Raw genomic sequence first — 24,795 nt, 5'->3', positions numbered from 1 at the left:
CCTATCTCTTCTGACTCCATGCACAATTCCCACTACTATCCTTGACTGGCCCTAACCTCACCCTGGTCATTCTTTTATTTCTCACATAAGAGTAAAAAGCTTTGGGGTTTTCCTTTGGTAGAAAAAGGTAGAAGAGAGACTGTCCAGGGTGTTGGGCTCCTTGATTATGCTGGCTGCTTTTCTGAGGCAGCAGGAATTACAAACAGAGTCAATGGATGGGAGGCTGGTTTGCGTGATGGATTGGGCTACATTCACAACCTTTTGTAGTTCCTTGCAGTCTTGGGAGAGCAGGAGTCCATACCAAGCTCTTGACCATTTCCACTTCATCCCCATTAATGTAGACAGGGGTATAATTCTCCTTTGTTTGCTAAAGTCGATGACAATCTCCTTTGGTTGACATTGAGGGAGAGATTGTTGTCATCACACCAGTTCATCAGATTCTCTATCTCACTCCTGTACACTCTCGTCGTTGTTTGAGATCTGACCCACTACAGTGGGGGGGCAAAGATACAAAAGTCTGAGGTTTTGTACTGACCGACTCAAGAACAGCTTCTTCCCTGTTGCTGTCAGACTTCTGAATGGACCTACCTTGCATTAAGTTGATCTTTCTCTACATTCTAGCTATGACTGTAACACTACATTCCGCGCCCTCCTTTCTTTCTCTATGAAAGAGCCGCTCTGTCTGTACAACGCACAAGAAACAATACTTTTCACTATATGTTAATACAATAAGAAATCAAAATTGGTGTCTTCAAAATGATACTGGGTGGGCGAGTGGTGGGGGGGTTATTAACGGTTTGTGGGAGGGGTAGTGGTCGTGTTCAGGGCAGTTGTTTTTTTTCGCTGCTGAGTTCTGACCAGTGTCTCTGTTCCCTCCTCAGGCGCACCCGCTCCCTCGGCGAACCCATTCCACGCCACCTCAGCACAAATGGCCAGCTCCATGATGGCTGTGAGCCAGACTCCGTTTGGACCCGTCAGTGTGAGTGGCGCCTCCTTCAGCGTGCCCAGGGTTGGGGCTGCTCCCATGGTAACCGTGCCAGTGATGCAAATGCCACAGAGCACTGGCGTGCAGGGGATGATGGGGTCAACCTATGTTAACATGGCAGCCCCTCCAGCCCCTGGCCCCTCTGCAAGCTCCACCAACCCGTTTTTATTATGATCCCTGCCTCAGCTGGTGTTTATTAAGTAATCAGTTTTATATCTGTGGTTTCCCCTCTATCTTCTGTAAAATTCCAGTCCACAAAATATCCTACATTCTCCGTTTGGACACTTGTGAGAATGTCATTGAGATGCAGGAAAGATTCTCAAGATTCTGTGTTAAATTACACTCGGTCGTCCTGGCCTGTGAAGTGACATGTCTGATTTAGCAATTCAGTAAAGTCCCCCTCTCTCTGGAGTGTGAGCAGAGAATCTGCTGCCAGCCAGCTGTGACAAGTGCAGGAATGTAGAGACGCAGAACTAACTTGCATTTCTCCCTCTGCCTTCATCACAGTGATGGAATCCTGATTGACCAATTTACCCAAAACCCCCTCAGACACCCTGGACAGGATGCCAAGTGTCTGGCTGACTCGGTCAGTCTTGTATAGCGGAGAGCGTGTTTGGTGATGTGTTGCCTCGTTTTGTGATTGACTGACACAGAACGGGGTTGGAGGAATGAAAACATTGCCCCACTGTTGAAGTGTCCATTTCACAGGATCACTTTGAGAACTTATAGGGAGAGAAGGCTTGTTTGCAGATGTGTGTGTGTCTGTCAGCAGCTCTTCACAAGCCGCTGCATTATTGCTGATTGCTCTGACCTCTCGCCCTGTTATCAGGATCTTACAGCTCGGTGCTGGAGTTTGACTGGCTTGCTGCCAGTGCTCCTTTTGATAAAACATTCACAATTTGTTGCCGCCGTGTTTACTTTCTGCTCCGTTCTCTGCATTGGCTCAGGTGATGGGACTGGGGTTGTGACAAACAGTACTGATAAGATACCACTGAATAAAAGCAAATTACTGCGGCTGCTGGAATCTGAAACCAAAAGAGAAAAGGTTGAAAAATCTCAGCAGGTCTGGCAGCATTTGTAAGGAGAGAAAAGAGCAGATGTTTCGAGTCCAGGTGACCTTTTGTCAAAGCGTCAGCTCTTTTCTCTCTTACAGATGCTGCCAGACCTGCTGAGATTTTCCAGCATTTTCTCTCTTGGTTTGAGAGATACCACACTCTGCAGATGTGCTCCTCTCCCGCCTGCCTGCTCCCACCAGCTTGGTATTGGACTCATCTTTCCCGTGACTACACTTGATGGAATGATTCATGCCCCCGTCTAAAATAAAAAGAGGAACATGTCGCTCAAAACCACTGAATCAGCAAGAGTGACGATTCACTGACAGACAGAGCAATTCTCAGAACATGGTTAGATTCTTAAAATAACTGCGGTCACTGTGCAAGTGGAGGAACTATTTTAAATTTTGAGTGGTTCGATGCCACACCACTGACTTTGCCAGTCCCTCTGGCCGCTCAGGTGCCACTAACACTGGTCCCGTCCCGCTGGCAAATACTTCCAGCCACAGGCCCACACCTGTGTGGACATGTTTAAAGATACATTTTTCTGCAGATTTGTACTTCACGTATTCCAGAGTTAGAAAGTTAGTAATATTTATCAGCCCCCATCAGCAGCACCCCCCTCCTCACCTCCCCAGAAGCATCGGGAAACTCCCCATTCAAGCTGGCCCTTTGTCCTGTTATCACTGGCACAGCAGAGACAAATCCATAAGAATTTAATTTTTAAACTATCTTCAGACCGCTGCCCCAGCTTTGGTGCTTGTCTGAAGATGTACAGCCTCAGGAATGAACAAAGAGCAAGTGATAAGAGAGGATTTGGGGAGTTTTAAGTTATTTCAGCATTCGTGCGGGGTCAGAGGGTGGTATTGTTGCACATCTGGGAGTGGTGTTGGATGTAAAGTGAATCTGTTCTGTTCTCTGCTGTCCTCCCATGAGCGGGGAGATACAGCTTTGACCAAGTTATGCAGTTGCTTGTGTGTGCACGTGCACATGTTAGCTAGTCTTCCCAGTGATTGACTGACTGTTCTTTTTACACTGATCACAGCCAGGAGCCCTCCTTATACGGTGACCTACCCCAAAGGTGCTTTATTGATATATGAAATTTTCTTACTGAGGTCATAGGTTTTTTTTTAAGTTCAGTTCTGTTAGAGGCACAGCCCCGAATTCCTCTGCAGCCCCTCAGTATCTCAGCCTCCAGTTAGAACTACAAGGTCAGGATAAGGATTGACTAGAAGGAAAGTTTTTGAAGTTTACAAAACACTAATGAGTGCAAGACAAGGACTGGGAGAAAATTCTCATGGGATTTTTTTTTGAAAACTTGTCTTACATTCTCGCATTTAACCTTTGGGAGTTGGAATGGGAGGTTTACAGTTTTAAGTGACCCTTGCTGGAATTTGGAGAAAATAAAAATGACAGTAATCTCTTATTACAGAATGAATTAGACATTCTAGGCGTACATAGCTATTTTAATTCTGACTAAATAGAAGTTCCAACTTTTTTTTAGAAAAAAGTTGTGAAAATTACTTTTAATTTTTGTCCAGATCAAATACATGGGACTTCAAAGAACACTCACTGCCTTGAATTAAAAGTTCTCTGCAGTATTATTTATCTGAATACAGTAACCCATTGCAGTATTAAATTTCTGTATAACAGTAATCCTCTACAGTATTAATAGTGTCTGTGTGCACTAACTCACTGCAGTATTAATGATTCCTATATAAAAACCCTATTGTGTTTAAATGACCTCGGAGTTCGGGACATTGCTTGATAACTTTCTGATGACTTCCAGAATTGTTAGTGTTTGGAGTTACCTGACCTGGTTTGTTCTCATTACTGGACCCAATTCTCTAGCAGTAAGTGTCTGAGAAAACATCAATACTTTTACATAACTATCCTGGGTAAAACTGAATAACACTAAAGCACAAAATGTGTACAAGGTACACTTTTTTGATGCAGTAACTGGTCTTGAATAAACATTCTTATATTTATATTCTGACCGACAGTTTGTTTATGGACGTTTACAGTTGAATTTCTTTGCATCTCTTCCATCCTCGCTTGGGTACCTCTGTCCCTCCTCGTACTGCCCCTGTCTCTGGGTCTCTGTCACATATCACAGCCTTGCAGTGACACTGTGAGGAGAACAGCAGCTCTTTGAGCCAATCTACTTTTTAAGTTCAAGTTTGACAGTCTGTCGCCCAGTTTTAATTCTCAGTAAATCAAGCCTCAGACTTTCTAAATGTCGTTTCATGTGGAACACTAAATATTTTCTAAATGATTTAAGGTTTCTGGGGTTATAACAGTGAAAGGAGCTTTGTCCCCTTTCTCCCAAATATTTTAACAGGATTGGGTGATACATTTGATTAAACTCTGATCTTCACCCTTTGATTTGGTGCTAATTAGTAAATATAGAGGCTGCAGGGCAGACTGGCATGGGAAATTTTTGGAGCTTGAAGCTGTGACCCCAGGTGTTTTACTCTGTATCTAACCCTGTGCTGTACCTGTCCTGAGAGTGTTTGGTGGGGACAGTGTGAAGGGGGCTTTACTCTGTATCTAATCCTGTGCTGTACCTGTCCTGGAGGAAATGCTTCTGTTTGGTGCCTGAGAATCAGCAGGATATCCCAGTATAACAAAAGCTAAGATACTGAAGGTTTGAGTTACTTTGCTCCGCTCTTGGAATGAGTGATTGAATGTCCAGAAATGGTTGTAAGGATTGTGCTGTTGGATATGATGCTTCATTGGCCCCAATTGGTTGGTTAGGTGGTAATTTGGGAAGACTGAAGAGTAATGAGGTGGGGGAGGGCTTTTTTGTGTGTGTGTGTGTGTGTGTGTGTGTGTGTGTGTGTGTGGAGGTGGGCACAGGGATTTTCACCCTCTTGGGGTTTTCTTTCATTTGAACAAATTTATGACAGAGTCTGACTTGGTGTGAGCGGACACTGCTGGTTTCTCATCCTCTCTCTAGTGTAATAGATTTTATAAATATAAATTGCATGTCAGTTTCTATGAAAAATGAACTGTTCCCTTTCTGTATCTGATGGTGAGGGACCCCTCGGTGTATTACATCCTGTCTAGTAATCAGTTTCTCCTTGTACTTGGTATCTGATCCAACAGCACCTCAATACAGCATCACCGAGGCACTCTTAGATTCTCTCTCTCTCTCTCTCCTCTCTATCGCTGCACTGGTTTAGAAGCTGTGTTCTGTATTTTATTTTTGTACATTTTTGCAGCATTTTAAAGGGACCTGGGCATCTAGTGCCATGTAAATTATTTATTATTTGTGTGTTGTGAATAAATGGAGGTTGCTGGAGAACTGACATTACTTTTTCACACCTGGGTTGGAAGCAGCTGATACTCAAAACCATTGCTGTGTGAGAAAGGCTTTTGGGGCCTCTGGTTTCTAACTGGCACTGCATTCACTGAGCCCTCCCAGGGAGGAATGGTTTAAGTAGGCAGGTGGGCACAAAAGTCACCCTGACTTTTCACATTGGGTCAGACTCTCAACTCTTGATGCTTCCTGTTGCTCAAACCATTTTCTGGCTTGACTTTGTACATAAACAGTAACACAAGCAGCTGTGTCTTCCACAAGTCCAGAGATAGAAATTTCAATCTTGCAGGTGAACAGGTCCCTTTCATTTTTAGACATTAGTAAAATTAGATGTCCAAAGAATTTATTTTGTAGTGTATCATATCATTAATTTATTATTTGAGTATTTAATGTATAAATATATTTATCCTATAGTAACCTGGGGTGCAAGAATCAGTACATTTCTTACCAGGTACAGTCCACATTGTCTACTTATCTGGACCGTCTCTGTCTGTACACAAACTATGCATGTGGAATTATTTAAACTGGTTTATTCTGCCCCCATTGCATTGTTTCATTAGAAGATACTGTCAGTATTTTGGGAGGATTGTTTACACTCACTGCTAGTGATGCTGTACAGTGTAGTTCATGTTTTAGTACTGTTATTGCATTTGATTGGAGATCTCAGGACTGTAGCAAACGTTATTTGGTGCCCAGTACCCCTTGCTGTTGGTTTAACTACAGTTAGACCAGAGACCTGTTGTTGGGATATTGCCTAATCCTAAATGCCATGACAATTATGATCAGCTAGTACTCTTCTGTGCCTGCAACAGAAAATGTCAATTACGTTTAAATTGATGAACTGTGACTGGGTTGTAGAACACCAGCTATACGTGAGTTTGATCTTAAATCCCATACAATCTCCTACTTCACATTTCTTACTGGTACTGTGAATGTGGGTGTCCAAATCTTTGCTACAGTCCTCACTTATTGTAGATATCCACCAGTTTTAGTTTTTTTTAAAAGAAAAAGTATTAAACCTTTTTGGCCAGATAAGTATAAGTATACCTGCAAAAATAAAATTGTGAACTTGTCCTCTATTGGGTGCTGCTTATGTATGGAAGGAAATTTTTTTTCCCCAACATGTGTACTTATCATATCATAGCATTTGACAGCTTGAGTTGTTGGAAATCACGGTGTGGTTACAGTGCAGGAGCGAACTCCAACATTGGATTATCAATTTTAAAGGAACCATATCTGTCTCTCAACATTTACCAAACCTGAGTGCTCTCCAATAGAAACTTCAGACAAGCCCCAGCTCAATTCTGAACCACATACTCCCCTGAGTAAAACCTCCATGCACAGGCCAGTGTATATATGTACCTAATTTCCCCAGTGACATAAGTAAAACTGCCACCACAGTTTAAAAAAAGCACTGCCTTTTGTCTCACTCTCTCTAGCAGCTAATTCTCTCTCTTGCTCTGCAAATAAGTGTACAGAGATCACATGTCCTTACCATTTACTGATCAGAATACCACTGGCCACAGCTGGGATTAGGACAACACCACACTTACAAGAAGTTCTCATTGCAAAGCTCAGTGAAGTTGAACGATTTTATTGATGAACACAGCACAACATCCTCTCATTCCAAGAACGTGGATGGTCTGACACCCTCTGGTGAGAGTCATCAACATGCCTCCAGTGTTAGAATTTGCAGTCTGATTGATGCTGAGCTGTCCCCCTACACCCACTATTATTCCATTTCAACCTCAATTAAAACTGATTTCAAAACACTGCACACTTTCAATGCAAGATATGGACTATACAGGTGGATTAGGTTGGAGCTTAACTGACAGTTGGAACAGTTGATCAGCTGAGTGTTACAGCTGTTCCCCCTCTGCGGAAGGTTGTGAGGGGGGAGGTTGGTGGTGGTGGTGGGGGGGGGGCGGGGGGGGGCAGCAATAAACATGACCACACCATATCCACCTACATATCAAATTCAAACCAGTATTTCTCCTCTTTTCCTCCCCCTGCCTTAAGAGGAGCAGAAACACCATGGACTGGGATGGGCAGATGCTGTGCTGTATATTTTTATGTATTCCTATATATAACAGCTTTTCCTGACAGACCTTGCTACATGTTTTCAGAGTACATGACTGACATCTAGTGATAAAATTGAATATTCTAAACGTGGCAAGATTGAACGGCACAAGGAGAGGGTAACAATTTGAAGGAATGACTATGCTTCCAGCTATGGGTCAAAAAGCCAATTAATTATCTGGAATATTTTACACCATGCAAGAAGATCAACATATTTGTCTTGGCAGGGGAAACCACTATGGTGGTGTCAATGGTCCAGGCAAGGCACTTTTCTTTGTACTGAGTACATGTCATGTGCATCTGTACATTCCAATCCTCTCCCATTTTATCATATACAAACCCCCAAACCAATCTAAGTTAGTGACAGATTGCAGAGACTGAACTGGTACTGAAAAGGAGGATGAAGTTTCACTCTCTTTTGCCTGGCCCTGTCTCTGACTGAACCCTCTGTGCTACAGGAAAGAGACCAGGTTAAGCAGGTTATTAAACCTGTTCTCCTAAACACATGTCCTCAAATCACCTCAACTGCAGCCAACAGAAAAATTGATTAAATTTGGGGAGGTGTACAGGGGTTAAAAAAAAAACAAGCCGGCATTCCAGCCAATGCAAACTCAGCCCTGGGTCTCAAAAGCAGGTAACCAACTATTAAATCAGGTGGATTTATTTTATACCCCAGCCTCACTCTTCATACTCAAGCTTTCATGACAAAGAAACATTTGGGTTTGAACACTGTGGGATGGAGAAGATGCAAAAAGCTGGCATCAGTTTTATTAAGCAACCACTCCCCCCCACACACCAGGGTGACAAATGGAGAAGAAAAGATATGGGTCTCAACACTTCCTGCAGCTAATATAACAGGGCTACAAGATCCCAAATACCAATTTCAATTCAACTTAAGACTCGGTAAAATAAATTCTTCCTGCTCTCTCGACACCAGATTGAATATTAACAGTGCCAAGTAACAGGGCTCCCTCAGGATGACAAGAGAATGATCCTTGCCTCATCAGTTGCCAATCATTTATGAATTATTCAGCCATAGGCAGGTAGTGTGTAAGGGATGGAATGAACAGAAGAACCTGGCTATGTTCCTCACACACACTCCCAGCTCATTTGGAGCGAGCTTCTGGTTTTTGTTTTAAAACATTTTTATATCAAAAAATCTACTGACATGCATAAAATTCAAAAAAGGCTCGAAATGCATCAGTTGCCGTTTCCGAATGGTTTAAAATGTAAAATCCATTTCAAAAAAAGCTTCTTTAAAAAAAACAGAACAATGTCCATGTCACTTCCTGATTGGCTCCAGACATTTCCATAATTCTTTCGGATATGGGAGAGGTGGGAGCAGGGTGGGAGTGGGGGAGAATACAGAGTAGAGGGACGGGGTTTCCTTGCCTTGTTGTTGCATACTGAAGTCATGCTCGATGTCTAGTAGCCACTGGCCGGAGTCACGGCTGCTCCCTGCGATTTCACCTTGTGTCGCTGTCCGCCCCGTCTTCTCCCTCCGCCGCCCTTGGGCTGGTAGGAAACCAGAGACAGAGGAAAACATTGTTACAAGACCAGGAATAATTCTGCAGTTAGTTAATCCAGCAGGTAGCAAGTGGGTACTGACACTGGTAATGTCCTACTCCAGTATTCCATTTGTCTAACACTCCACTCCCAGTAACAGCACTTCTGGGCTAATTGGCCCCCCGTTACAGGATACTAAAATGTATGCTTTGGGACATCCCTGAGACACTGTGGCAGACCATAAGACACAGGACCAGAATTAGGCCATTGAGTCTCCTCCACCATTCATTTTTCTCATCCCCATTTTCCTGGCTTTTCCCCATAACCCCTGATCCCCTTATTAATCAAGAACCTATTTACCTCCATCTTAAAGATACTCATGACCTGGTCTCCACAGCCTTCTGCGGCACAGAGTTCCACAGTTCCCCACTCTAGCTGAAGAAATTCCTCCATCTATTTTAAAGGATTGTCCCTTTAGCCTGAGGTTGTGCCCTCTGGTTCTAGTTTTTCCTACTAGTGGAAACATCCTTTCCACATCCACTCTATCCAGGCCTCTCAGTATCCTGTAAGTTTCAACAAGATTCTCCGCTCATCCTTCTAAACTCCAATGAGTACAGACCCAGAGTCCTCAACCATTCCTCACACAAGCTCTTCATTCCAGCGATCATTCTTGTGAACCGCCTCTGGGCCTTTTCCAAGGCCAGCACATCCTTCCTTATATACGTGGCCCAAAACTGCTGACAATACTCCAAATACGGTCCGACCAAAGCCTTATACAGCCTCTGTACAAGGCTAATACAGTAAGTACATCTCTACTTTTGTATTCTAGCCCTCTCGACATGAATGCTAACATTGCATTTGCCTTTCTGATTGCCGAATGAACCTGCATGTTAACCTTAGACGGGGTCTGAAATGTCTCCTTGAATGAGTGTCTTGTATTCTTTATGCATGTCTAGGCTGGGAATGTCAGCAAACTCAACCAAACCTTAATAAATCCACCCAAAGGTAATGGCTGTAACCAAGTTTATTCATGTCAGAGATATTAACTCTCTCTCCGCAGGTGTCAGTCTGACCTGCTGACACTTTCAGCATTCACATTCACATGTGTTTTATTTCCCTTCCCAAAGGTGTTGCCTCATTTGTGCAGTTCAGCTGTCGGCACAGACACAGTGGGCTGAATGGTCTCCTACACTCACAGTCAGAGTGTTCTTTTGGTCCATAGCACTGAAAAGGCCCTTTGGCTCATTAAACTAAAGTTCTAAAAGTTTATTTATTAGTGTCACAATTCAGTTTACAAGCAGACTTACATGAACACTGCAATTAAGTTACTGTGAAAATCCCCTAGGTCGCTACACTCTGGCACCTGTTCGGGTACATGATAGGAGAATTCATCATGGCCAATGCACCTAACCAGCACGTCTTTCAGACTGTGGGAGGAAACCCACACAGACACAGGGAGAATGTGCAGACTCCACACGGACAGCAACCCAAGCCAAGAATTGAACCAGGGTCCCTGGCACTGAGGGGCAGCAGCTCTAACCACTGTGCCACCCCATCACACCTGCCCTGGTCAAAAACCACACCCAGCTATTCTAACTCTATTTCTTAGCACTTAGCCGACAGCCTTGTATGCTTTAGCATTGCAAGTGCACATCTAATTACTTCTTCAATACGGTTCAGGCAGAGAGTTCCACCACCCTCTGGGTGATAAAAACTTTTTCTTCACATCCACTCCTAGACCTCACCTTAAATCTATGTCTCCTGGGCACTGATCCCTCCACCAAGGGGAAAGGTCTCTTCCTGTCTATCTGTGTCCCCCATTTTTCCACATGTGCAGGGAGGGGGATTTCAGGAATCCTGACTTTTCTCCACTTCCTTCCAGAGCTGCGGTGGGACCAGTTTGCAGCAGGTGACAGACTCATCCCTGATTGGCAGAAGTGGAAGGAATTTGGCTGGTTCGGAATGCTCCACCGATCATGCCCAACTTTGGGCTTCAAATCCGTGTTCCCCACATCACTTAATTCCCAAATCGGTTTGTCCCAGCGACCACGGAGCATCCACAACCCTCGGAGATGTGGGGAAATTATTTCACTCAAAAGGCTGTGAATCTTTGGACTACTTTACCCCGCTCTTAAATGATCACAGCACCAGGGACCCAGGTTCAATTCTGGCCTCACTGTCTTGTGTGGGTTTGTATGTTCTCCTGTGCCTGCGTGGGTTTTCTCCGGGTGCTCCGGTTTCCTTACACACTCCAAAGATGCGTGGGCTAGGTGGATTGGCCGTGCAAAATTGCCCCTTAGTGTCAGGGAGGCTAGCTTGGGTAAATGCCCTTGGGTGGGATTGTGGTCGGTGCAGATTCAGTGGGCCGAATGGATTCTATGATTGGCTCAGTATCCTGAGCACTGTGTCCCCGCGATCGAGATTCTCCGAGCAGCAGAAACAATCTGTGTCCACCCTATCAAACCCCTTCAGAATTCGAAGATGCTGGAAAATCTCAGCAGGTCTGACAGCATCTGTGGGGGGGGGGGGGGGGGAGCGACCAGTTAACATTGAATCTGGATGACCTAATGTCAGCTCTGAAGGGTCATCTAGACTTGAAACGTTGGTTCTATTCTCTCCACAGACTGTCAGACTTGCTGAGATTTTCTATTTTTGTTTCAGATTCCGGCATCTGCAGTAGTTTACTTTTACCCTTCAGAAGTGTTTGGGTTTCTGTGAGATTGTGTCTCGTTTTTCTGAACTGCAGCAAATATAAACCCCATTTACTCAACCTCTCATCATTGGACACCCACCCCAGGGCCCAATCCAGTGAACCTTTGCTGTACCACATGCGATGCAAGTTTATCCTTTCTTAAATGTGCAGACCAAAATTGCTCTCAGTATTCCAGATGTGGTCTCAACACAACCCTGTACACTTGTAGCTTCTTACTGTGCTTACCCCAGTCCAATGCCAGCATCTCTGCAACTTGTAGCTATTCTTGTACTCTTTGCAACAAAGGCCAAAATGCCATTTGCCTTCCTAATTGCTTGCTGCACCTACATGCCAACTTTCCACATTTCTTGTACCAGCACACTCAAATCTTTAATCAATACAAGTTTCACCTTTAAATTCTTACAACCAGTGAATAACTTCACATTTTCCCCACTGCCTTGTTACTCACTTGCCTAGCCTGTCTATATCTCTTTGCTGCCCATGACCTCACTGCTTATCTTTTCCATCTAGCCTGATATCATTGTGAAACTTAAGATACATTACTCCCTCTTCAGCCAATATGTTGGGGGCTTGGCAAATAATCAAGAACCCAATGCTGATCCACAACAATGTGGCTGACTCTCATCTACCCTCTGAAATGGCCTAGCAAGCTACTCAGTTCAGGGGCAATTAGAGATGGACAACAAATGCTGGCCTAGCCAGTGACGCCCACACCCCATGAATGAAAACAATAAATGGGACCATTCCTGAATCAATTAAATTTTGGAAAATCATAGCTAGTACATCCACTACCTTTATAGCTGGTCTCTCTTAAACCCCTAGGGTCTGGACCAGCAGGTCCAGGCGGTTTGTTGAATTTTAATCATTAAGTTTCTCCAATACTTTATCTTTGACATTAATTTTCTCGGTCCCTTTAACCTGAAGATTTGTTTCTGGTAGGGAACTTGTGTCTTCTACTGTGAAGATAGACAAAATATTTGTTTGATGCCTCTGCCATTTCCTCATTCCCCATGATAATTTCTGCTGTTTCTGCTTCTCGAGGACCAAGATTTACTTTAGCTACTCTCTTTCTTTTTAATAGGCTGAAAAACACTCTTACAACCTGTCTCTATTTTTCTGGCAAGTTTACTCCCAAATTCAATTTTTTTTCCATTTTATCAACTTTTTGATGCCTTTTGTTGGTTCTGAAACGCTCCCCACCCTCAGTTAAGATTTTTTGTGCAACATTGCATGTCTCTTGTAATGTAATACTATCTTTACCTTCCTGAGTGAGGCACGTGTCAGGGCTTTCTGGTTAAAGCTTTGGTTTTTCGATGGAATGTCCTTTTCATGAATATTTTGAATTGCTTCTTTGAATGTTTCCCACTGTTCATTTACCTTTTGGTCTCATTCACCCCATTAATCGTAACCAGATTCCCCTCTCATGCTGCAGCTCAAACCAATATTAACCTTGGTCTTTGGCAATGCACATTCCCCAATTGAGAAACTGCAGCCCTAATGACACAGAACAAATGAATCCAAGCAGCTACCTTGTTCTCCTTATTAACATCTCGATTCTGTTTATCCTCCTCTGAAGGCATCTGCAAAGCGTGCAGCGAGAAAGAGAGAGCAAAAAGAGAGACAGAGACAACATGAGCAGACAAGATAGCTGAAGATCTAAACCTGTAACACTCCCCTTCGACACCAGTACCATGACAACACATCCTCTGGGTCAGAGGCAAGCATGCGGCAAGCTTCAAGCTTCTATCACCATTGACCGTACAGTTTGGTACAAAGAAAGCGCTTTGACACACCCTGACCTACCTGTGTTTGGCTCAGTGTGTGCACAGCTGCTGTTTGTCCCAAAGATGGACCCTCCTCAAGGGTCGAACTAGTCGCTGCTGGCACCTCTTCCTTCTTCACCAGGGCTCCCTTCTTTGTCGACTGCATCTTCAGCTGGAGCGGTTTGGTGTTGGATGGTGATGTATTTGTGGTCTGGATTAACTGGTTTGCAAGAGAAACCCGAGCAAACGGTCAATTAGAACATTTCCCAGTGGCCGATCTATTGCTGCTTTCCCCATTTCCCCAGGACCTGTACTGCTGTGCAAAATCTACCACCAGTAACTCAGACTCCAGCTCAACCAAATAACACACACACACCCAGTGATATTTTACCCCATTCTCTCAGCAGGTCACTGAATTAATGGTTGAACTATCCAGATTTTAAGACGCAAGCTATTTGAAATAGCAAAATGCAGACAACTATTCCACAGCTGGGACAGTTGGATTAAATGGCATCTCTGGTGTAGCACCATGTCACAATACAGGAGGTTCTGTGGGCAGAGGCGTGACTCCAGGATGGTGGTCTGCCTCCCTGGAGCAGGGGTACAGGACGTAACAGAAAGGATAGAGGGAATTTTGAAAGGGGAGGGGACCCAGGCAGAGGTAATAATACACGCAGGGGAGAGGGACGTAGGAAGGCGGAATAGGGCAGATGTACATAGGCAATTTAGGGAGTTGGGGTCCAAACTGAAGAGCAGGACCTCCAGGGTGGCATTCTCTGGGCTGCTGCCTAGTACCAGCAGGGCTAGGAATAACGAGATCATGCAGCTGAATGCATGGTTGAGGGATTGGTGCAAGGTAGAGGGCTTTACTTTTGTAGATCACTGGGAGGTATTTGTGACAGAAGGGCAACTGTATAGGAGGGATGGGGAAAATTTGAATGGGAGGGGGACAAATGTCTTAGCAGGGAGGTTAGCTGGAGTGTTTAGGCAGGGTTTAAACTAATGGTGGTGGGGGGGATGTGACTGATAGCTCATTAGACACTGGGGTCGGGAGTGAGTTGGGTGATAGGGTAGGTTTGGGTGAACGGAAAATTATCAGGGGGAAGGAGGTTCTGAGTAGCACTGGTGGGTTGGACTGCGTCTGTTTCAATGCGAGGAGTGTGACGGGTAAGACAGACGAGCTTAGGGCCTTGATGTTTGTGAGGAATTTAGATGTGGTGGCAGTAACGGAGACGTGGTTACGTGAAGGTCAGGACTGGCAGCTGAATGTTCCTGGGTATAAGTGTTTTAGGTGTGACAGAGGAGGGTTGAAGAGAGGTGGTGGGGTGGCGTTGTTAGTAAAGGAGCACATCACAGCAGTGCAGAGGGAGGACAATATGGAAGAGTTAGGGATTGAGTCGCTGTGGGTGGAGTTGAGGAATAAAAAGGGAGAGATTACGATGCTAGGGGTATACTATAGGCCACCCAACAGCCTGAGGTCAGTGGAGGAAGGTATTTGCAGAGGCATTTTAGATAGGTGCAGAAAGAATAAGGTGGTTGTAGTGGGTAACTTTAATCTTCCTGGAGTGGATTGGAAGGTGCCTAGAGCTGAGGGTACAGAGGGAGAGGAGTTTGTAAAACGTGTGTTGGAAGGGTCCCTGGAGCAGTACGTAACTAGCCCGACTAGGGAGGGGGCTATACTGGATTTAGTGTTGGGAAATGAGCCGGGGCATGTGGTTGAGGTAGGCGAACATGTGGCTAACAGTGACCACAAGTCCGTCTACTTTAGGATAAAAATGGAAAGGGATGAGTGCCATCCGAAGGGGAGGGTGCTGAACTGGGGGAAGGCAAGTTATAGCCGGATTAGGAGGGAGCTGAAGGACACTGATTGGGAGGGGTTGTTAGCTGGCAAGTCCACGGTTGGTAAGTGGGAGGCTTTGAAGGGCAAACTGATAACGTTGCAGGAAAGGCATGTGCCAGTAAAGAGGAAGGATGGGAAAGGCAGGATTAGAGAGCCGTGGATTACAGGGGGTATTGATGACTTGGTCAGGAAGAAGAGGGAGGCATATGTTAGGTCGAAACAACTGGGAACGGAGAGTGCGCTGGAAGAATATAGAGAGAGTAGGAGGGAGCTAAAAAGGGGAGTTAGAAGGGCAAAAAGAGGGCACGAAATGGTGTTGGCTGATAGGATTAAGGAAAATCCAAAAGCATTTTACTCTTGTATTAGGAGCAAGAGAGTGGTTAGAGGGAAAATTGGTCCTCTTAGGGACAAAGGAGGGGAACTGTGCTTAGAGTCTGAGGGAATGGGGGAGATCCTGAATGAATACTTTGCGTCGGTATTCACGAAGGAGAGGGGTTTGGTGTCTTGTAATGTCTTGGAGGGAGATGCAGATCAGTGGAAGGAAATATCCATTACGAGGGAGGAAGTGCTAAGGTTTTTAGGTAGCATAAAAACAGATAAAGCTCCGGGGCCTGATGGTATTTATCCCAGGCTGCTTAGGGAGGTGAAAGATGAAATTGCGGGGCCTCTGACGCAAATCTTTGTCTCTTCTTTGGACACAGGTGAGGTCCCAGAGGACCGGAGGGTAGCTAATGTGGTACCGCTGTTTAAAAAGGGTAGTAGGGATAACCCTGGTAATTATACACCCATGAGTTTGACATCGGTGGTAGGAAAATTATTGGAAAAAATTCTTAGGGATAGGATGTATGAGCATTTGGAGCGTTGCGATCTGATTAGGGATACGCAACATGGCTTTGTTCGGGGGAAGTCTTGCCTTACGAATCTGGTGGAATTCTTCGAGGGGGTGACAAAAACGGTTGACGATGGGCGAGCCGTTGATGTCATCTATATGGATTTCAGTAAGGCGTTTGACAAAGTCCCTCACGGTAGGCTGGTAGAAAAGGTTAAGGCACATGGGATACAAGGACAGGTAGCTAGGTGGATCGAAAACTGGCTGGGCAATAGGAGACAGAGTAGTTGTCGAAGGGTCCTTTTCTGGCTGGAGGTCGGTCACCAGTGGTGTGCCGCAGGGCTCAGTACTGGGACCTCTCCTCTTTGTAGTGTATATAAACGACTTGGAAGAGGGCGTACACGGTGTGATCAGCAAGTTTGCGGATGACATCAAGATGGCAGGATTGGCAGATACCGAGGACGACTGTCAGGTGACACAGCAGGATATAGATAGGTTGGTATATTGGGCAGATAGAATTTAATCCTGACAAATGCGAGGTGATGCATTTTGGAAGGAATAATGCAGGGAGGAGTTACGTAATAAAAGGTAGACCGATTAAGAGTATAGAAATACAGAGGGACCTAGGAGTGCAGGTGCACAAGTCTCTGAAGGTGTCAACACAAGTAGAGAAGATTGTGAATAAAGCTTATGGAATACCAGCCTTTATAGGAAGGGGTATAGAGTATAAGAGCTGCCGTCTAATGCTTCAGTTGTACAGGACGTTGGTGAGACCGCATTTGGAGTACTGCGTCCAGTTCTAGTCACCTTACTACCGGAAGGACGTGGAGACCCTGGAGAGGGTGCAGAGGAGGTTTACCAGGATGGCATGGAAGGACTGAGTTACGAGGAAAGGTTGGAGAAACTGGGGCTCTTCTCCTTAGAAAGACAGAGATTAAGGGGGGATATGATAGAGGTGTATAAAATACTGAAGGAAATAGAGAGTCAACAGTGGTAGGCTTTTCCCTAGATTGGGGACAATTACGAGAGGTCACGATCTAAGGGTGAGGGGGGAGAAGTATAATTTGGATACGAGAGGAAGGTTTTTCACGCAGAGGGTCGTGGAGGTATGGATCGCGCTACTGAGTAGGGTGGTGGAGGCAGGCACGTTGGACTTGTTTAAGGTTTACTTAGATAGACACATGAGCGAAACAAGGATGGAGGATTATAGTAGAGGGTATTAAATAGGGTCAGAACCTCGGGACGACACCGGAAATGTAGTATTACATGTTAATGTTTTGTCTTTTTATTCCACAGGTGTCGGTCCACCTTGTTGTCAAACGAGGGGCATGCACACGGTGGGTCGTGCGTGGGCTGCTCTTGGAGGTTCCGGGAGTGGCCTAGTACTTCGTGTCGTTGTGTGTGCTTAATCCTGGACCAGCAGACGGGCGCCACAACAGCTCAGTGACTATCAGTGCTAGCTGTGCAGATATATGGATTTGGGCCTGTGTCTGTGGGAGTTTGCGCATTCTCCCTGTGGTTGCGTGGGTTTCCTCCGGGCGCTCCGGTTTCCTCCCACACCCCAAAGATGTGCTCTTAGGCTGACTGGTGTACCAAATTGACACTATTCGCCCCTGAATCTGGCTACATTAGGGGTTCCACTCACATACACACAGGGCAGGGTAGGTGAAGGAAGATGCGGTGGCGCGGGCTCGTTGGGCCGAAGGGCCTGTTTCCCGTGCTGGGATGTTCTTTGTTCTAATGTGTCAGTGCAGACAATGTGCCAAAGAGCCTCTTCTGCGCCGTACGACTATGTGGCCCAAACCCAACTTTGTCCCCCTTTTACCTTGGTTATCGTCCCCACGGCTTTGGTCCGGCCTTCTCTGAAGACAAGGCGCTGATCGGCGTGTAGGTACTCTGGGGTTTTGATGAAGCGGAAGTGGACAGTGGCCTTGTCACCTGTCCTCAGGCAGTCCTTGCTCATGGACAGAATGGTGGCTGTCTGACGGATGCTGCCACAGTGCACTGTAGGATAGGAGGACTTAAATAAGCAAATGGACAAAATGTTCACAATGAAACTGCTGACAGATTCACCCAGGAGGGACAGAATTTACAAAGACTTGCATTTCGACAGCACCTTCCACAACCTCAGTCAGAGGTTTACAGCATGGAAACAGGCCCTTCAGCCCAACTTGTCCATGCCACCCAATTTTAATCATTAAGTTGGGCCCATATCCCTCTATCTTGCCCACGTAATTGTCTAAATGTTCTTAAAAGACAAAATTGTACCTGCCTCTACCACCACCTCTGGCAGCTTGTTCCAGACACTCACCACCCTCCAAGAAAAAAATGCCCCTCTGGACCCCTTTTGTAGCTCTCTCCTCTCACTTAAACCTATGCCCTTTAGTTTTAGACTCCTCTACCTTTGGGAAAAGATATGGACTATCTAGCTGATCTATGCCCCTCATTATTTTATAGACCTCTATAAAATCACCCCTCAGCCTCCTACACTTCAGGGAAAAAAGTCCCAGTCTATCGAACTTCTCCTTATAACTCAAACAATCAAGTCCCAGCAGCATCCAAGTTCATCATTCCTGCGCTCTTTCTAGTTTAATAATATCCTCTCTATAATAGGGTGACCAGAACTGTACACAGTATTCCAAGTGTGGCCTTACCAATGCCTTGTACAGTTTGAACAAGACGTTCCAACTCCTGTATTCAATGTTCTGACCAATGAAACCAAGCATGCTGAATTTCTTCTTCACCACTCTGTCCACCTGTGATTCCACTTTCAAGGAGCTATGAACATGTACCCCTAGATCTCTTTGTTCTATAACTCTCACCAATGCCCTATTTACTGAGTAAGTCCTGCCCTAGTTCAATCTAGTAAAACACATCACCTCACATTCATCTAAATTAAACCCCATCTGCCATTCATCAGCGCCCTGGCCCAACTGATCAAAATCTCACTGCAATCCTCAATAACCTTCTTCACTGTCCATTATGACACAAATCTTGGTGTCATCTGCAAATTTACTAACCATGCCTTCTAAATTCTCATCCAAATCACTAATGTAAATGACAAATAACAGTGGACCATCATCGATCTCTGAAGCACAGCACTGGTCACAGACCTCCAGTTTGAAAAACAATCCTCTGCCCTTAATTCAATATTGGATCCACTTGGCTATCTCACCCTAAATGCTGTGATATTTAATCTTATGCAACAACCTACCACATGGGTACCTTGTCAAAGGCTTTGCTAAAGTCCATGTAGGCAACTTCAACTGCACTGCACTCATCTACCTTCTTGGTTACCCCATCATGACGTCTCAAAGCATTTTACAGCCAATCAAGTACACTTTGTGGAGTAGTCATTGTTGTAATGAGGAAATACTTCAGTCAGTTTGATCAGAGTAAGCTGCCACAAACAGCAAAGGGGAAATGACCAGATTTGGTTTTATTTTTAAAAGGGAGTGACACCAGACAAGAAATAAATATTGGACAGAACACAAGGGACAACCCTCCCGGTTCATCTTCAAATGCCCTGCGACTTTTCACATCCACTCTAAAGAGCAGATGGAGCCACAGTTAAATGTCTCATCAAAACACCAGTACCTTCAGCAGTGCAGCACTCCCTCAGTACTGCACGAGGGTGCGTCAGCCTCGATTATGGCTCAAGTCCCTGGAGTGAGGCCTGAGCCAACCCCTCTCACCAAGTCAAGCTGAAACGGAATTGTTAACTCCCCCCCAATCACGTGGAACTTACGGGAGTTTGGTACAGAAAAGGTTCACTTATTTGCTAGAATCAGTGGGAAGCATCAAAAAGTCAGATCCTAAATGTACAAAGTGGACACGTCCCTTTCAAAGAAATAAGAGTGGTAGCTGCCAAATCTAGACCACACCTCCTTCTGGGTTGTCCAGAGGAATACAGGGAAAAGTCAAATCGAAAAAGAAAGTGTACGATAGGCACCAGGAACTGAGCACTGCAGATAGCCGAGACAAACTCAGGGAGCGCACAGATGAAGCAAAAAGAGAAATAAGGAAATCAAAGAGACAGCATGAAAAAATGATTAGCAAGCAAAGGAAACTCAAAGGCATCTTCCTAATATATTAATGATAAAAGGTTAAAGAAAATGTAGGACCTACCAAATAAGAAGAGGAGAACTTGTGTGCAGATGCAGAGGCTGTGGGAAGGGGTTTTAAATGAATATTTTGCCTCCCTGTTTACTAAGGAAAGGGATGATGTAGATGGTGTAGTCCAGGAGAAGCACAGACATTAAGGTTACCTTCCTTGGAACAAAGGCAGCTGAGGGGTGATTTGATAGAAGTGTTCTGAATTGAGGAGAGTGTGTGGACAGAATAAAACTATTACCCTTGGTGGAGAATTCCAGAGCCAGGGGACATAGATTCAGGATAAGTAGCAGTCGGTGTAGAGGGGACATGAGGAAGAACTTTTTACGCAGAGGGTGTTGGGTATCTGGAATTCACTACCCAGGTTGGTGATGGAGGCAGAGACCCTAAACTCCTTTAAAAAGCACCTGGATCTGCACCTTGAGTCTGTGAGCTACAGGGCTATGAGCCGGGTGCAGGAAGGTGGGATTAGAAAAGGCACCTGGGTGTCTTTGGGCTGGCACAGACAAGATGGGCTGATTGGCCTCCTGTAACATTTCTCCAGTTCCACAGGTGGTGGTGCACTCCTGCACAGCAAATTCCACCTCCAGTGTGCTTACCCATGGCCTGGTAACGAGGGCTGATTGTTGTCGGATGGTGCAGCACGAGGATTTCTCCCTCGAACTCCCAGGACGCCTGAGGATTGAGTTTCGGAGAGACCATCACCATGCCCTTTCTGATGGAAGAACGTTTGATCTGGAGGGTGGGGGAAAGGGGAGATTAGACTGTAAAGCAGCTATGCTTTTGTTAAAGGACACACAGATCCGTAAAGAGTTGTTTCAATGCTTTTAAAATACAAACAAACAATCTCCGTGAGTTAGACATGTGGATAATAGATGTTCAGAACAAGAATCTACCAGGATGATCAGGTTGCAGCTCAGGAGGAGAATGTTTGCAATCTCCTTTTAAAATTTGCAAATACTTTCCCCATTAGCTACGTGAGAAACTTCCTTTGATCTAATAACTGTAAACACGTTTAAGTTTCCCCTGTTAACCCTCAGTCTATGTCCTCAGATATCTGCCTCTCACGTGGGTAACTTCTTTCCATCTACATTTTCTCTTTGGCAAAGTTTCCCTCCCAAACGTTTATGTGAAGTCATCGCCTGTGAATTATTAAAACAAAAGAGTAGCAAGCCTGGCCAGTAGCTCCCTCTGACCGAGGCCTCGGGAGGTCAGCAAGGAGCTGGGATTGAACGTGGGTCTCAGTATCACAGTTATCCACTGATTAACAATGATGATGCCAGAACTGAGAGGTTATCACTATCAGGAAAGGATAAGCAGGCTGCGGCTCTGAGGATAGCATCTTAGAATCCCTACTGTGCAGAAGAACAATTCTGGCCCTATCCCCATAATCTCATATTTACCCTACTAATCCTCCTGACACTAAGGGGCAATTTAGCATTGCCAATCCACCTAGCCAGCACATTGTTCGGGTGCTCAGTTTCCTCCCATAATTGGAGGAAACCCACGCAGACACAGAGAGAATGTGCAGGCTCCACACAGACAGTATCCCAAGCTGGGAATTGAATCCAGGTCCCCGGAGCTGTGAGGCAGCAGTGCTAACCACTGTGCCGCCTAGATATCTAATTCAGTGTCTTTGAAATTATGGAAACAGTTCGATAGGGCAAGAGTTTCCATTTGCAGCAGAGCTCAAAAAGTAGTTTACTTATTAGTCATAAGTAAGGCTTACATTAACACTGCAATGAAGTTACTGTGAAATTCCCCTAGTCGCCACAATCTGGTGTCTGTTCGGGTCAATGCACCCTAAGCAGCACATCTTTCAGAATGTGGGAGGAAAGCCACACAGACAAGGGGGGAGAACGTGCAAACTCCACACAGACAGTAACCCAAGCCAGGAATTAAATTTGGGTCTCTGGTGCTTGAAGTAGCAGTGCTAACCGCCATACCGCCCAGATTATGACTAATAAACCCAATACGGGAGAAACCTCTTCAGAGTGGTGAGAATGTAAAGGTCAATAGCACGGAGTGGTTGAGGTAAATAGAACATGAACATAGCATTCAGTCTTTCAAACCTGTTCACCATTCAATAAGATCATGACTATCTGGTTGTGGTCTCATCTCCTTTCCCCCACTGCCCAGCCCCTGTTTGCTCCCCATAAACCAGAACTCCCTGATCAGAAATCTAATTCTGTCTCAGCCTCCAATACTTCCTGGGGAAGCAAATTCCAGGTGTCCATCACCCTCAGAAAAATTTCACTTGCCTTAAATGATAGACCTCAATTTTAAAACCTGTACCCTTATTTCTAATCTCCCCAACAAGAGGAAGTATCTTCCTGGTATCCATTTTATCAAGTTCCCTCAGAGCCTTGTGTTTCAATAAGATCACCTGTGAATGGACGATTGAGGGGAAACTAGATAATCACGAAAGGATTATGCTTAGGACGTGATGTCTGCGTTTGCATGTTCTTGCAGTTTCCTCCCAGACTCCAAAAACGTGTAGGTTCGGTGGATTGGCCATGCTAAATTACCCCTTAGTGTCCCAGGGTCATAGGTTAGAGGGACTAGTGGGGTAATTATTTGGGAGTATGGGGATAAGGCTTAGATGGGATGCTTGTCAGTGCAGACTCAATGGGCTGAATGGCCTCCTCCTGCACTGTAGAATTTCTATGGTTTGTATGTTGAACTAGGGTCAGTAAGAAGCTCACAACACCAAATTAAAGTCCAACTGGTTTAGCTGGTAGTGCAAGCTTTCACAGCACCACTCCATCAGGTGAGTGATGAGGAAGAGGTGATGAGGAAGCTTACCCTTTCATTTCAGCTGCTCTGCCATTTGGCTATTCACACCTTCTATTCTCTCTACGTATGGACCGCTCAGAATCAGGCGTGATTCTGTATTGGGAAATGTAATGGACAGAGTTCCACGGTGCTGCTCTTCCACACAGATCAGGAGCCACTAACAAAACTGACATGGGATTTAATATATATACTTTTCTCACGTGCACACAGCCTGTGTGTTGGGTGTTTGTGTGTGTGTGTGTGTGTGTGTGGAGTGAGCGTGTTTACCTTCTTCAGAGCGAAGGACGCAGTCTGGCCGCCTCGAACCTCCCGGACCGGCATTCGTTTCCTGTGGATTGATTTCACCGCAATGGGCATGAAGTTTCCCAGTGGGTCAGGTCCAAGCAGTAATATGTCATTTAATCGGATCAGACCCCTCAGGGTGGTTCCAGATACCACTGTTCCAACACCCTGCAGAATAAAATCAAAATGGGAGGGAGGTGTTGGGGGGGGAGAGGTTTTATAATTTAATCTTCAAGCACCAAGTAAACATGCACAGCAAAACTCCACAATGCTGTATCATTAACCAGAGTCAGAGTGCAGTCCATTTCCATCAGAAACATTAGTTTTTGATCTATCCTTTTGAGGGATGATTTGGGTAAGAAACAAATTTTTTATTCCTGAGAGCTTCAGAACACAATGAATTCCTTTTGAGGAGAAACTGTTGTAATGTTGGGAAACACCATAAATTGTATTCAGCCAGACAACAAAGAGTTTAGATTACCAGCTAATTTCTCCTTTCCTCGTGCAGGTTAAGAACGTCAACCAGAAAGTCAAACACCACCTCTAGCCCTTCATTTTCATTTCATTTAACAGTTCTCTACCTTTTATTTCCTTTCCCACCCAACTCTTTCCCTTTATTTTATTCCCCTTACATGTATCTTCATCAGTCACAGTTTACCCTCTGGTTTCAGTTTCTCTGCTGTTTGACCAACTACACCTTTCTGTGGGCTGCCATTAGCAGCCTTTCCCCTGGTTTCTGTGGCTATGACTTATCTTTCATTCCCTCACCCTGCAGTATAAATATCCCCTACTTTCTGTGCCTTTTAGCTTTGACAAAGGGTCGCCTGGACTCGAAATATCAGCTTTTTTCCCTCCTTACAGACGCTACCAGACTTGCTGAGATTTTCCAGCATTTTCTCTTTTGGTTTCAGATTTCAGCACCTGCAGTAATTTACTTTTACACCAACTTGTGTCATAGTATTAAATTGTGAAAAGTCATGGTGTCTTATTGACTTGAACAGGGCCTTGAGTGAACATTATAATCTGGAAGACTGCTGACTGCTCCACTCCCTCAGTGCCCTGATTAGGGCTCCACTCCCTGATGCACTGGAACACTAATTAACACCAAGTTAACTTGTTTTATCAGCACCAAACATAGTGGCTCCACCCCAACCCTCTCTACCACACATCTTGTTACTCCAGCACTTTGGAGGCAGGGGACATTGGTAACTTTTCAGGACCTAGTCTAGAAATCCAGTGTCCTAGGCAATTCTCACAGCAGGTGGTGGAATTTAAATTCAATTTAATTTTTGGAACAAAGCTACCATGGCAATTATCATCGATTATCACAAAGACCCGTCTGGTGCCCTTTAGGGAAGGAAATCTGCTGTCCTTGCCTGGTCTGGCCTACACGCAACTCCAGACTCAACAATGTTAACTCTCTACTGGCCCTCTGAAATGGCCCAGCAAGAACTACTGGAGATGGACAACAAACATTGACCTTGCTAGCAATGCTCATATCCCAAAGAATAATAA

The 24,795-nt window shown here is 45.0% G+C and overlaps 2 protein-coding genes across 7 annotated transcripts in view; one reads left to right on the top strand and one right to left on the bottom strand.

Moving 5' to 3' along the window:
* LOC145361597 (epsin-2-like) overlaps positions 1-3,822 on the top strand; it is a 39,645-nt gene extending 35,823 nt beyond the window's left edge. For all 4 annotated transcript variants that reach the window (XM_080217447.1, XM_080217449.1, XM_080217446.1 and 1 more), the window contains one exon: positions 882-3,822. In XM_080217447.1, the coding sequence (XP_080073573.1) occupies positions 882-1,159 (278 nt within the window). In that variant the 3' untranslated portion in view covers positions 1,160-3,822. The remainder of the gene's footprint in view (positions 1-881) is intronic.
* The window catches only part of LOC145361596 (GTP-binding protein 1-like), a 58,914-nt gene that overhangs the window by 16,914 nt on the left and 17,205 nt on the right, over positions 1-24,795 (bottom strand). The window contains exons 8-13 of one of the 3 annotated variants that reach the window (XM_080217444.1): positions 23,266-23,448; positions 20,802-20,937; positions 17,915-18,093; positions 13,461-13,640; positions 13,187-13,237; positions 8,831-8,953 (exon numbers count right to left, since the gene is read on the bottom strand). In XM_080217444.1, the coding sequence (XP_080073570.1) occupies positions 8,864-8,953; positions 13,187-13,237; positions 13,461-13,640; positions 17,915-18,093; positions 20,802-20,937; positions 23,266-23,448 (819 nt within the window). In that variant the 3' untranslated portion in view covers positions 8,831-8,863. Of the gene's footprint in view, positions 1-7,280; positions 8,954-13,186; positions 13,238-13,460; positions 13,641-17,914; positions 18,094-20,801; positions 20,938-23,265; positions 23,449-24,795 lie in introns of those variants that run through there. The other 2 variants (XM_080217443.1, XM_080217445.1) reach the window with 2 other exon arrangements.

The sequence above is a fragment of the Carcharhinus amblyrhynchos genome, chromosome 35, assembly GCF_965287045.1.
Source record: "Carcharhinus amblyrhynchos chromosome 35, sCarAmb.v2.hapA, whole genome shotgun sequence".
NCBI lineage: Eukaryota > Metazoa > Chordata > Chondrichthyes > Carcharhiniformes > Carcharhinidae > Carcharhinus > Carcharhinus amblyrhynchos.
This window is presented reverse-complemented; position numbering and strand designations above follow the sequence as displayed.